At 35.4% G+C, this 14,635-nt stretch overlaps 2 protein-coding genes across 4 annotated transcripts in view; one reads left to right on the forward strand and one right to left on the reverse strand.

Moving 5' to 3' along the window:
* LOC122404902 (PAT complex subunit CCDC47) overlaps positions 1–14,029 on the forward strand; it is a 29,852-nt gene extending 15,823 nt beyond the window's left edge. For all 3 annotated transcript variants that reach the window (XR_006259728.1, XR_006259727.1, XR_006259726.1), the window contains exons 6-7: positions 11,521–11,640; positions 13,986–14,029. The gene's annotated coding sequence lies outside the window, so the exon portion shown is untranslated. The remainder of the gene's footprint in view (positions 1–11,520; positions 11,641–13,985) is intronic.
* Positions 1,049–11,134, reverse strand: LOC122404747 (probable cytochrome P450 6a14). Its single transcript, XM_043408969.1, has 11 exons — positions 11,012–11,134; positions 10,008–10,368; positions 8,967–9,492; positions 7,794–8,015; positions 7,385–7,636; positions 7,144–7,301; positions 3,736–4,074; positions 2,695–3,220; positions 1,750–1,971; positions 1,417–1,668; positions 1,049–1,340 (listed from the first exon to the last, which is right to left on the reverse strand). The coding sequence occupies exons 2-11, from the start codon at positions 10,341–10,343 to the stop codon at positions 1,171–1,173; spliced, it is 3,003 nt and encodes a 1,000-aa protein (XP_043264904.1). The 5' UTR covers positions 10,344–10,368; positions 11,012–11,134; the 3' UTR covers positions 1,049–1,170.
* Positions 14,030–14,635: the final 606 nt, after the last annotated feature.

A 14,635-nucleotide genomic window follows, 5' to 3' on the forward strand; every position in this document is an offset into this window, starting at 1 on the left:
ACGAAAATCAAGAATAGCAATTTGTTGATGGAGGCTTCGTTAAAATGTTATTAACAATTAAATTCAACAATTTCAAATCGTTCTGGAAAAATTATTTTCGGTTGCGGGAGACAATTATAATCATTTTTGGTGAGTAGACATACCTCCGAAATCCTACCCACTTTCGGGAAAAAAAATCGAGAAGGCGTGAAATTTTTCGACGGAGAAAAAAAATTTCAAATCGTTTTGGAAAAATTATTTTCGGTTGCGGGAGACAATTACAATCATTTTTGGTCATTACACATACCCCCGAAATTCTACCTACTTTCTAGAAAAAAATTCGAAAAAGTGTGAAATTTTTCAACGGAAAGAAAAAATTTCAAATCGTTTTGGAAAAATTATTTTCGGTTGCGGGGAACAATTACAATCATTTTTGGTCATTACACATACCCCCGAATTCCTACGCACTTTCGAGAAAAAAATTCCTTACCGAAAATCTAATTACCTAAATTCGACGAAATTAAAAAATTTCAAATCATACTAAAAAAATTATATTTAGTTACAGGGGTCAATTACAAGCATTTTTTGTGAATAGACATACCCTCGGAATCCTACCCACTTTCTAGAAAAAAATTCGAAAATGTGTGAAATTTTTCGACGGAAAGAAAAAATTTCAAATCGTTTTGGAAAAATTATTTATCGTTTGGGGGGACAATTACAATAATTCTTGTTGAACAGACATACCCCCGAAATCCTGCGCATTTTCGAGAAAAAAATTCAGTACAGGCGAAACTTTAAACGTGAATAACTTTTTAACGAAGCCTCCGTCAAGAAATTGGTATTCTTGATTTTCGTCTTATTTTGGCCTCTAGAATCCCGCATTATAATTTTCCCCAGGGGTAGCCGAACAAAAAAAAGAAACAGCATAGTTTAATAAATAGGAACTACGTTTGACAACGAATATTCCATAAGTATATAAATTACACTAAATTATCCAAACAAGAAAATCGTACACATACGTATACACGAGTGCCAATTAAAAACTTTCTGTCGTTCGTCACTTCGTGTCTATACAGAAACTGTGATATATAGAAAACTTATTTACAACATCACCAACTTTTTTCATATAGTTTTTAGAGAATAGCTGTGCAGTTAAAGATCTAAAATAGTTGTCGATCTCATATATTTATATCAGCTTTCTACTTTTGTTATCTTTAAGAAAATTCCTCCAATCGGGGACAGCAAGAATGCACCCGGGTCGAAATCATAAGGAATCACTGTCTGGTCGCACACGTCCACTTTATGGTTGCGAAGTATCGTGATCAGTCCAATTTTCGACTGAACGACTGCGAAACGTGCACCTGTAGAAACATTAAAAAACAATTGTCAGAGACATTTCATCGACTCAACTGCTTGTTTCGATTGTTGATACAATACCGATGCAATTTCTTGGTCCATCACCGAAAGGTAAAAACTGCATAGGGTGTCGAGCCTGAGTATTGTCCTCGTTGAACCTTTCAGGATCGAAAGTATCAGGATTCGGATAAATATTAGGATCCCGTTGAATCGCAAACGCTGGGATCCATATCATTGTTTTCTTCGGTATAGTAACCTTCGTGCCCTCGAAAGTATAGTCAGAAACTGCTTTTCTCTGCAATATCGCCGCTGGTGGATACTTCCGTAACGTTTCTATTAAAAAATAAAGAAAATAAAAACATCTACACTAGCTTTAAAATCAGCTTTGCGTTGATAATCAATACGTATATTCACCTTTGAACACTTTGTCCAAGTATTTCATTGCTTTTATGTCCTCGTATTTGAAACTCCCGCCTGTTTTAGCATGGTATTCCCGGATCTCCGCGCGCAGCTTGTCTTGTATCTCGTGATTCTGTGCCAGTTCGTAAAGGGCGTTGCTCATCGTCGTCGAGGACGTTTCGAATCCCGCGGCGAAGAAGACGAACGCTTGAGCGGTCAGTAAGGAGTCCGTTAATTCTGCAAAATATCATTAAATTCTATTACGGGCTAATCTCAATGGTGATATTAGAACGATCCACGATTTCGAGACACTTTGCCATTTTTAAACTCAGGAGATAAACGAATCGCCAATTTTCGAACGTTCGAATTTCCCGCGTTTATTTCGAAACATATTTCGATCTTTTCGATTGCACCGTAAAAAGTAAAAAGTAATAACTGGATGTTGAAATACTGATTTTAGAGTCATCACTATATGATTAAAGATGTTTAAGGTAATTCTGATTAATTGGATCCTCGTATCATTATTTTTCAGTAATGAATATTCCAATAGCTGTTTTGTAGTTTCACGATTGTCATGTCACGTTTCTCATTTTTATATCTCATTTTTATGAACTGACTCACTGCTCGAACATTACGACGCCATATTTGGCGCTACTGCGCAGTAGAGCGACGCAGACGCTAATTACACTAACAAGTGAGCAGAGAATGCTCATCATTAAGCTCACTAGCAAACTTATCACATATATAGCAAATGGAATTAGAAGATATCGAGTATTCTTTTAACTTCTCTTCGAAATGCTATTTCAGATAAACTTACTGACACTTTCAACCTAGTTCAGATGTTTTAAAAACCAAGAACCAAGAACCCACTAGCAAACTTATCACACAAGCTAGCAAACAGAATTAGATATCGAGTATTCTCTTAACTTCTCTTCGAACTGCTATTTCAAAGAAACTTACTGATACTTTCGACCTTGTCCGGATGTTTTCTCAGCTCCATGAGCAAGTTGATGAAATCCGGTCTGGAGATGTTGTGCTCGTCCCTGTAATTCATCGTGTCCACAACGACTTTCGTGAAAAATGGCGCGAGTCTCCTGTCGGGGACCAGATAACCAAGCAGATCGTATAACTGTGGCATGAACAGTCTCACTTTCAGTCGTAGGATGTTCTCCGTGTCCACCGCGAATATCAGTCTGCCCATACGCCGGAATTCGCTGTCTTCTTTCGCCAGAGCGTTCATGTCGATGCCAAACGCGCAGGTCCCGATCACGTCGGTCGTGAATTTCGCTGTCAACTCGCGAACTTCCACCGGTTCTTCTTTCGTCGACAGTTCGTTCAAATGATTCTCCAAATGGTCCGAACACTCGATCATGAGAGGAAGCATGTCCTTCAGTTTACCGGACGTGAATATCGGCGAGAGCTTCGTCCTTAATGGCCGCCATCTTTCTGGCTCGAGGTTCAACAGATTCGATGACAATGGCTCCGTCTGCGGATACGATTACTATATTTAAACACTATTAAATTATAGATACTTTACTTATGTGGATACAATTATTATATTTAAACACTATTTAATTATAGATACTTTACTTATGTGGATACAATTATTATATTTAAACACTATTTAATTATAGATACTTTACTTATGTGGATACAATTATTATATATAAACTCTATTTAATTATAGATACTTTACTTATGTGGATACAATTATTATATTTAAACACTATTTAATTATAGATACTTTACTTATCTAGATACAATTATTATATTTAAACACTATTAAATTATAGATACTTTAAAAAGTAATTAGAATATAGTTCCTCTAAAATTAATAATGTTTCAAGTGTGATGCAAATCACTACTAAAATCTGTTTAGATTTTTGACGTTAAAAAATTGTATTGGTCGGTTTTAAATTTCTCTCTGTTCGTTCGATTCTTTTGCAATTAACTTTTTCTATTAGTGTATTCTTCGATTAAATTTTTGTTTTCATTACGTACCCGTTCGTGAACGTTGAATCCTCGATCGGAGAATTTTGAGAAGTCTTTGATCAGGACGTCCTTTATGAGATCCGGATCGTTGATAACGAGAGCAGGCGATCTGCCCGCGAACACTCCGACCAGAGGTTCGTGTCCGTATTTCTCGTAGAGTTGTTTCATGAACGTGGCCATTGGTATCCTCACGAACAGCAAGTCTATAGTGTTGCCAAAGAATGGCAAGGGTTTCGGTCCAGACACGCCACGGCTTTTCCAAAAATTGTAGGTGGACGTTGAGTAATAATAAAGTGCAAGTAGCAACGCGACCGCGCCCCAGAGAAACTCCACATAGGTCGCCATTATCTTCCTCGTTTAACAACTGATAGTTGATAATTGAAATACAGCTTCCTGAAAGGGATTCTTGTTAATTAAAATAGCGAATGTTCCTTTCTTTTGGCAGTCTGATAACTATATTACTGACTGAACCTTTTCAAATAAAATTTACGTATTCGACACGATTTAACGAAAAGCAATCTCACGAGATAGGTGCAATTAAATTGCGTCACTTCGATGATTACGCACGCGTACGTCGAAGGTTAAATCATAATAAAAAATTGTAAACACCTGCTATGGATTTGATAAAGAATTGCAACGGTTTGAAGACGTGTTTTTCAAATGAAGAATTTTTAATTCATTTATTAATATAGTACGGTTGAAATTGATAACGTTCGATGCGTTACTCGCAACAATTGATATCTGGTTAATTTCACGCTGCACGCTAATCGCGCGCCACTGTTAAAGCTTTCACGACGAACTTATGGTTCTTCTCAACGCAGATGTTCAAAACGACTGCGATCTGCCGGCAATTATAGTCTTATATAAACTGTATGTGAGGGAACGTTACTCACGATGACTTGTATTTACGGTAGACGTTCAGTTTGAGTCTTCTGCGAAGATACTACACCGATGATGAGTTTATTTCCTGTTATCGTACACACTGACAGCGATGTAAACTTACAAATCCCTGAATCGATAAGGAACAACCGCTATCTCTGATTACGCGAGTAAAATAGATATCTATGAACTAGCGAGAATTAAATAGACCAAATAGTAAACTATCAGGTTTGTTTTTATTTTCAAATAATAGGTAAATCAACGTTTTGCAAATCAGTGTTGAAAATTGTTAAAAGAGCTTTGCAAATTGGGGGTCCACGAACTTGCAAATAGATTTTAACAATATTCTTAAATGAGTATTTTTACTCATGGGGGGTCCACGAACTTGCAAATAGATATTAAAAATATTCTTAAGTGAGTATTTTTACTCATTGGGGGCCCACGAATTTGCAAATAGATATTAAAAATATTCTCAAGTGAGTATTTTTACTCATTGGGGGCCCACGAACTTGCAAATAGAAATTAAAAATATTCTTAAATGAGTATTTTTATTCATTGGGGGTCCACGAACTTGAAAATAGATATTAAAAAAATTTTTGAGTATTTTTACTCATTGGGGGTCCACGAACTTGCAAATAGATATTAAAAATATTCTCAAATGAGTATTTTTACTTCTTGGTGGTCCACGAACTTACAAATAGAAATTAAAAATATTCTTTAGTGAGTATTTTTACTCATTGGGGGCCCACGAACTTGCAAATAGAAATTAAAAATATTCTTAAATGAGTATTTTTATTCATTGGGGGTCCACGAACTTGAAAATAGATATTAAAAAAATTTTTGAGTATTTTTACTCATTGGGGGTCCACGAATTTGCAAATAGATATTAAAAATATTCTCAAGTGAGTATTTTTACTCATTGGGGGTCCACGAGCTTGCAAATAGATATTAAAAATATTCTTGAGTATTTTTACTCATTGGGGGTCCACGAACTTGCAAATACATATAAAAATATTCTCGAGTATTTTAACATCTATTTGCAAAATCGTGGACCCCCAATTTATCATTGATTAAGGGCCACTGCTACTACAAACAGCTCTCTCTCTTTGAATTAGAGATGATGCAATGATAATGACCGTATCATACACGGAAGCATGAAATAATTTCCATCCGACCAACCAGTATGATATTGCAGAGAAATATTACTTTCAGAATCGTTAGAGATCAAAGATCGTCATGCCTGAAGGTCTATTTTGTTTTTACGTATAAATTAACAAATTGAGATTACAAATCGATATTTGTCATCGTAATAAAAGTGTCGAAGTACGACCACCGATCATTTTATATTTTTTAGTCCCGTTCAATAACTCCATTTTCGCGTTAAAATTATATAGATTAGGTAACATAGACGGCCCTGATTACGGGTGTCCGATTTCTAAACCACTTTCACTCGTATCACGATTTTGCCTCTTGAATCTATTGTCCTAATTCGATAATCCCGTACTTCAATTACAAAACAATTAATTAGATAATCAAAATCAATTCAGTTTCTCATTATTCTAGAGATTAGAAACATACAATGTCACTGTTCCGTGAGAGATAATAACGGTACTGTTTTAAACGATCTCTATTAGAGTTTCTTGGAATTGACACAGTCTTCTCCATTGAACGACGTCCTGCAATTTAAGATACTTCTAGTAGGAGGAAACAGTAAATTAGAACGACCAGATTGTGGCACAGTATTTAAAGAACACTGTACCATTTTATACAGTTAAAATTCTAAGCATTTTTCTATTTATTTCAATCAATTTACATTATCGTTGATTCAAAAAGTAATACTTTAATTAAACTCTAAAATGATCTTAAATATTTCCCACCCGCTTTGTTAATTCGTTTTAAATCGCGAAACATGTTTCTCGAGTTCTCAACGTTTCAGGAAAAATAAATATAGACAACTCACTGTCCTCTTTTAACGCTACAGTCACTTCTCATTTATTTTTTTTTTTATCTGTTAATTTTTATTCGTCACGCGAAACGGATCTGTTGCTGCGTCGATTATTCTGCGTGAATTATACATTGTTCTTGCGATACGATAAAAAACAAACTGGTTTTAATTTCAGACGTTACTATTACAGTGACTAGCACGACGTTGACGTGACGCGAACGATATCAATTTGGATGCTATTGTAAAACGTGCTACGCCTTTATCACATCCCCACTCCAAAGTATTCGAACGCATACAACGCCCACGCACTTAATTTTCAGCGTTGCAACGCGCTTCCGCTGTTCGCGAGCAGAGGGCGCCATGATCGCTCCTCGAATTATCGGTAATACAGTTTCAGTGCACCACAAAGTTCCCTATAACGATTGTTTTCAATCTTCTTCTTCCCACGGAGCTTCTCAGGCACGAGAAAATACTTATGATTAAAAAATAAATTGTACGAGATACATACACCCTAATTATAATATTGTTAAGAAATGGTGTTCGTCCAGGTTACTCCGTGAGAATCTCTGTAAAATCTCTCTTTAATTCTTCACTTTGGATATCTTTAAGTACAGTCCCGATTTGGGAGTTAGAATGAAGCTGTACGGGTCCAGTTCATAGGGAATTTCCGTTTTCTCGCAAACGTCGACTTTGTAGTTCTGAAGGATCTTTATCAGTCCAATTTTCGTTTGGTAGATCGCAAAACGTGCACCTGTGACGAAATATTTTAGACAATATACGTTCCAATTTAGTTAAATCGTCGATGAGAGTAATTTATTTGTTATTCGTTCGTACCAACGCAATTTCGTGGACCATCGCCGAAGGGAAGAAAGTGCATCGGGTGTCTGGTGCTTTTCTCTTCCTCGCTGAACCTTTCAGGATCGAATTTCTCCGGATTCGGATAGATATCTGGGTCCCTTTGAATCGCGTGCACGGGTATCCATATTTTCACACCTTTTTTTATCGACACCTTCGTGTCTCGGAACGTGTAATTGTCGGTTGATTCTCTAGTCAGAATTGCCAGAGGTGGATATTTCCTCAATGTTTCTGCAAACAAAATTGAGGAATTAATTGATATATTACTGTAAAATTAAATTCACTCGTGTACCCGGTTAAGTGAACTGTTTAGTGAACAGTTACACGAACCGAACCCCTATCGGGCTCGTACGAAGTTTTATTGTAAAGATAATACTAAGAAACCTACCGTAGAATACCTTGTCCAAATATTCCATATACTTTATGTTCTCGTATTTCCAATCTCCGTTATTTTTCACATAGTGTTCGTTGATCTCCTTTCGTAACTTGTCTTGTATCTCGTGATTCTGGGCTAGCTCGTAGAGGGTGTGACTTATCGTGGTCGAGGAAGTCTCGAAACCAGCAGCGAAGAAGATAAACGCTTGAGCAGCCAGCCGGATGTTCGTTAATTCTGATAAATAAATTATAGTTTATTTAACACAGCGATGCCCTCGGCGTTTGTTTACATTCTAGTGCGAAAAATACATTATTACTTCTGTAACTTCTGTCATTAGAACTCTGTTAGAACTAAAATTCATCGATTTTATAAGAATTAATTTTTTCCAATGTCCCAATTTTGAGTATTAATTTTTCTAGCTCCATATTGAAAAGTCCTGTCAGCTATTTTGGGTGGCAATGAAAGTGTTAAGAGTATATTCATGCATTCATATTCTCATGCAGTTATTACAGTTTTATGTCGAGGTCAGGCTGTTCTTAAATTACCTCGATGATAAGATATCACAAATATTTGTATTCCTAGCGTAGGAAATGCTACTTAGCATTGTCTGAAGAGGCAATTAGCATCAAATAAAGGTACCATAAAGTTCTTTCGAGGCAAGATAATGCTTGGGTGATACACAACAGTTGTTGCATAGTCTACTCTGTTAGAATAGTATGTAGAATGTCTATTGTACTTGAGGCAATAGTTATTATAAATGGTAAAAATGGTACTCTTTCGAGAGGATGTCTCAGTCGACTGAGAAAAGTTGCATCTTTAAAACGATCAGAGATCGATAAAGATTCTACTGTACTCGTGAAAATAATTATTATAAATGGTAAAAATGGTACTCTCTCTAGAGAATGCTTCAGGAAACTGAGAAAAGCTGCATCTTTAAAACGATCAGAGATCGGTGAAGATTCTACTGTACTCGTGAAAATAATTATTATAAATGGTAAAAATGGTACTCCTTCTACAGAATGCCTCAGCCAACTAAGAAAGACCGTATCTTTAAAACGATCAGAGATCGTTGAAAATGTCATAAGACAAAATTGAACGATATCGAGTGTTACATAATATTCGACACCATTCAATGTTTTTTATCATTTTAAAGATAGAATTTTTGTTTTTAGAAAAACCACGTACCGTCAGCGCTAACTTTTTCCGGCCGTTTCTTGATCTCCATAAGCACGTTTATAAAATCTGGTCTGACGATGTTGTTCTTCTCCCTGTACTGCATCGTTTCGCTGGTGAGAGTCATGATAAATTTAGTGACGTTGTTGTACGGCGCCACGTATCCAAACAGATCGTACACCTCCGGGAAATATTGTTTGAAACGGAACATCAGGTTCGCCACCAAATTAGTGTTGAAGATCGCGCGTCCGATCTGACGGAATTTGCTGTTTGCATCCGACAACGAGTCCATCTCGACGCCGAAAGCGCAGGTACCGATCACGTCCGTCGTGAATCTGGCTGCCACATCCCTTACCTCGATTGGCTCGTCTTTCTCTATCAACGTGGTCATGTATTTTTCTAGCTGATCCGCGCATTGGAGAATCAGGGAGAAGGTTCCTTTGAGTTTTCCGGACGTAAAAACCGGAGATAATCGAGTCCTCAGTGGTTGCCATTTGTCGACCTCCATGGTGAAAAGATTGTGATTCAATGGCTCCATCTATTTTCATTAAACAGTACATTTACGTTTTATTCAGAAATCTTTACTCCACTATGAATGGTTACAACGGTCAAAAAAGAAATTTGTGTATGTACTTCGATTAATCGAAACGTTCACTGTTCGTGACTCGTATACGGGTCACAGTACCACGCTTTTAGATACGCCGCTAAGAATCTGGACAGTGAACGCGTTGAACGATTTTTTTACAATCAATTCCATTGCAGAATTTTTAGTAAATGTGTTGACTAAGACAGTAGGTTGAAAGAAAAACAAAACAAAGTGGATGAACAAAATAGAAATGGCAGGTCTTTCGATAAATATAACACTTTACAAGTATAATACATACCATGGCTCGAAATATACGAATAAAATTTAAATTATAGGCATTCTCACATCTTTGTGGGTGGAAAAAAATATTTTTAAAATTATAAACATTTAGAAAATTGTGATCGATATTGCTAGTTGTTCACATTGACAAAGACTCTCGGAGCACAAGGGGATAATTTTGTACTTACCACTTTGTTCTTCACGAATGCTCGATTTCCAAATTTGGAAAAGTCCTTGATGAGAACGTCCTTGATCAAATTTGGATCGTGAACGATGAGGGTGGGACTTCGACCTTCGTATATACCGATCATCGGCTCGTCTTTGAACTTTTGATGGAGCTCGATCGTATATGCTTGCATCGTTTTCCTTCCCACGCAAATATCCAGAATATTCCCGAACAGAATCGTGGGTTTCGGTCCCTCCACGCCACGGGATTTCCAGTAATTGAAATTTGATTTTAAGTAATAGCAGACCGCGAAAACCACCGCTGCGACTGCGCAGAGGACCTCCAAACCGACAGCCATCTTGTAACAACTCGGTTACCAAGTTCTGTTGCAAAACACAAACAATAATCTTATTTTTTTTAAACAGTCCAAGCAATCTTTTTCATTTTTTTTTTTGCACAAATACACTTATCGAGAAATCACTTATAATCTCTTTTCTGAGGAGATCTTCATTAACACATTCACTGCCAGGTAAAAACCGTATAATATTCTGCAAAAGTAGAATTTTGATTTTTAGACCATCGTAAGGTACATAACCTAAAATTTGTTTCAGTACTTATTTTTGTAATTTTGTTAAAATTCATAAATTCTATCCTTTATTTTTGTCTACGTCTTAACTTGAGAATGAATTTTTCTAGCATCCTAATGGTAAATCCTGTCACCCGTATGTGAGTGGCAGTGAAAGTGTTAAGATCTTCATTAAGAAGGGGAGTATACTGAAATTGATCAGACACTCTCAAAGTGCAGAGTACAAAAAATAAATAAAAAAATTATTCGTTTGAATTTCGTGATATCGAATACACAGAAGTCACTGGAACACTTTAATATTTTTGCATTGAATTTTCACCATAAAAGATGTAAACCAGGACGAGAAAAAAATGAATTTAATGAGTATTGATTTTATTGTTTAAAATTCAATATTATTTAGTGTTGACGATTGAAAACCTGTTTTCGATTGTGTTTGATACCTGGCTGAAAAGTTCGGTTAATTCGAGACAGGAATTTTCGCGCGAGCAACTTGCCAGCTGCGATGATCTAGCACGCACTGTCAATTATGCACTGGATCCATGAAATATAAACTCCCATAGTGCATATGCAAGCGAGGCTTTGCTGAGTCACGGCGCTGTGCGGTGCGAATTTTTCTCGTTTCCTCCGCATCTGCGGACTTTCTCGAGCTTCAATAGAGTATCGTCCACCGAGCCGCAGATAACAGTTATCTGTATTGAATTATAGCTTCTAAACGCGTAGAGACAACGTGCTTTGTATACATTTACAATCTGCGTTGTCGCTATTCAGCAACAATTTTATCGTTCATCTAAAACCGGGCTTATCGGTCTTGTTTTGGAACGACTAGTCGTCCTTCTGTATCGGGAAACTAAAACTGATATTGCATTATTCTGTGTTTAGTGTTTTTCAATTTATCTGCAACTTGTTATCCGTGTCTGTACCAAGAAGATTGTCACAGACTTTTCAACAGGAAGTCGTAATCTTTTATGAAAGTTTTGCGCGTAGTCCAGCCAGACAATGTCACGATACTTTTCTGAAAGAGCACTATTTAGGGTGAAAGTATCTAACGCAACGTTTAACTTGCCTCGAAGTGAGGAAACGTTACTGGAGTTTCGCGAAGAATAAATTAGAGCCGTCGAAATCTACGGATTGTAAATTTGCAATATATTAAAATCGATTCTGTAAAAACTTATCAGGCAAAGCAATAACTCGAGTAAATGTTATTCAGTAAGAGTTATATAAGTAACAAAAAAAAATAATAATATGCATTCTTTCTTCAAACGTTATACAATGAAATTTCGATATACAAATCGTTCGGTCAAGTCTGGGAAAATTTTAATAGGAGATTCTAGAGGACAAAATAAGACGAAAATCAAGAATAGCAATTTGTTAATGGAGGCTTCGTTAAAAAGTTATTAACAATTAAATCCAAAAATTTCTTATCGTTCTGGAAAAATTATTTTTGCTTGCAGGGGTCAATTACAATCATTTTTGGTGATTACACATACCTCCGATATCGTACCCACTTTCGAGAAAAAAATTCCAGAAGGTGTGAAATTTTTCGACGGAGAAAAAAAATTTCAAATCGTTTTGGAAAAATTATTTTCGGTTGCGGGGGTCAATTACAACCATTTTTGGTGAATAGACATACCCCCGAAATTCTACCCATTTTCTAGAAAAAAATTCGAGAAGATGCAGAAATTTTTCGACGAAAAAAAAAATTTCAAATCGTTTTGGAAAAATTATTTTTGGTTGCATGGGTCAATTACAATCATTTTTGGTCATTACAATTACCCCCGAAATCCAACACACTTTCGAGAAAAAAATTCCTTACCGAAAATCTAATGTGAAGCCAGAAATGCAACCCCGAAATCTCATGTGAATCTTTAAAATCTCATAACTTCTGAACGGATTGGGGGATTTTAAAGTTTCAAAATGCAAACAACGCGTATTTTTGTGAAGATTATGTAGAAATTTTAAAAATATTCGAAAGGTTGTTCCTTGACCCCGTAAAGTTAGAAAAACCCCCCCAAAACGTGGTCCAATTTTCAAACAGCCATAACTCCAACAATAGTGAATATATTTCAATGAAACTTTTTGCTGACGTAGAGCCCATGGGTACCTACAAAAAAGTATTAGACAACTTTTCTGTACAGCGCCAACCAAATTTATTAAAAATGAAATCCAGTTTTTAAGAAAAATCGACAGGGGGTAGGTGCCTAAATTTTTAGACGAAATTAAAAAATTTCAAATCATACTAAAAAAATTATATTTATTTACAGGGGTCAATTACAATCATTTTTGGTCAATAGACATACCCCCGAAATCCTAACCTTTTTCAAGAAAAAAATTCCAGAAGGTGTGAAATTTTTCGACAAAATTGAAAAATTTCAAATCGATTTGGAAAAATTATTTTCGGTTGGGGGGATCAATTACAATCATTTATGGTCATTACACATATCCCAAAAGTCCTACGCATTTTCGAGAAAAAAATTCCTTACCGAAAATCTAATTAGGTGCCTAAAAAAAAAATTTCAAATCGATGTGGAAAAATTATTTTCGGTTGCGAGGGTCAATTACAATCATTTTTTATCATTACACATACCCCCGAAATTTTGCGCATTTTGGAGAAAAAAATTCATTAAGAACAGAACTTTAAATGTTAATAATTTTTTAACGAAGCCTCCATCAACAAATTGATATTCTTGAATTTCGTCTTATTTTGGCCTCCAGAATCCTCCATTAAAATTTTCCCCAGGGATGGCTGAACACCCTGTATAAGACATTCAAAATTTTAACTTGTTTCTTCTCATTTTTGAAACATTACAAGCGTTGAAAGTATGTTTCGAAGTTATTAAATTGACGTAGTTAGGGAAGTGGTAACGTCATCGAGCGAAGGTTAAATAAAATTGCTGAAATTGTTTAATGTAAATTTTCCTCATTGTCATTTTAGTCTTGTTGTTATTTTTGCATTTTACGACGTACGTAACGTGACTAAAATTTTAATTGCAATGTGCTCGATATGTTTCGTTTGTAAAGAGGTTTAGAAATCGCTGCTTCGAAAGCGAACAATTTGATTTAAAAACGCAGGGTTGCAGTTTTATTTTTATTGAAACTGTGCGTACAATTCATTTCTAAATTCACGTTTAAAAAGTGCATAAATTAATCTGATAATTCAGAAATACGGACAATTATCGTAAGAGTAATTAGAGACATTACGTATCTAATGAATAAATGTTAACATTCGACATTCATTATGCGATAAACAATTTCACCTAGAACTGTCAAATTTCAATGTTAAATGTATCATTATGATTACTTTTTTAAAAATATGGTTCCAAAAAGGATGTAATTAAAGTTCAGGTAAACTTTTTTATTTTACTATCACTTTAATTATTTTTCACTGCTAATCATGGCCAACTTGACATTTTTCAGATTCGAAGCTGAGAAAGGATCGAAGAAATAAAAATAAAAATAGGAAATAAAAATTAATTCTATGCCATTTTAAAATCCTCACTTCTTGGTAACATTTTATAAAGAGTTATAAAAAAAAATTAATTTGCCATTTTTATGGATACAATTTTTAATCAGAACTGCCACTATGTTTCTAAGATGTTCAAAAAAATGAGAAATTAATAATTAGATTGTGATATCACAAATTTTTCTCAAATTCTATTTACAATTTATGTTACACATCGCGATATAACGATTAAATAAGGCTACCTTGTAGATACGATCTAAGAAGAAGCTGATAAGAACCAGACAAACATAACTGAATCGTACATATACAAAAAATTGTGATTCATCCGACACTGTCTCGAATGAAAGATATTGTTTCGAGCGCAAAAATTATATCAATGCGTCTCAGTGTGTATCGTTACTGATTTATTGTATGAGACGCGTGTAAACAAATTTTTATTGCCCTGGGTTCAGGTAAATGATTTAAAATTTAAGCACCGAGAATGAAATATAGTTCGAACGACAACGATAAATACGATCTGTTTAATGACAAAAAAAAAAAGAGACTGAGCAGATAATTATCATATTAAGCGTTGTTTGTTTGCAGCTTACCAGTTGTACACATC

The sequence above is a fragment of the Colletes gigas genome, unplaced genomic scaffold (assembly GCF_013123115.1).
Source record: "Colletes gigas isolate AHSC1104 unplaced genomic scaffold, ASM1312311v1 Colletes_gigas_Sc00003, whole genome shotgun sequence".
In the NCBI taxonomy this organism is placed as follows: Eukaryota; Metazoa; Arthropoda; class Insecta; order Hymenoptera; family Colletidae; genus Colletes; species Colletes gigas.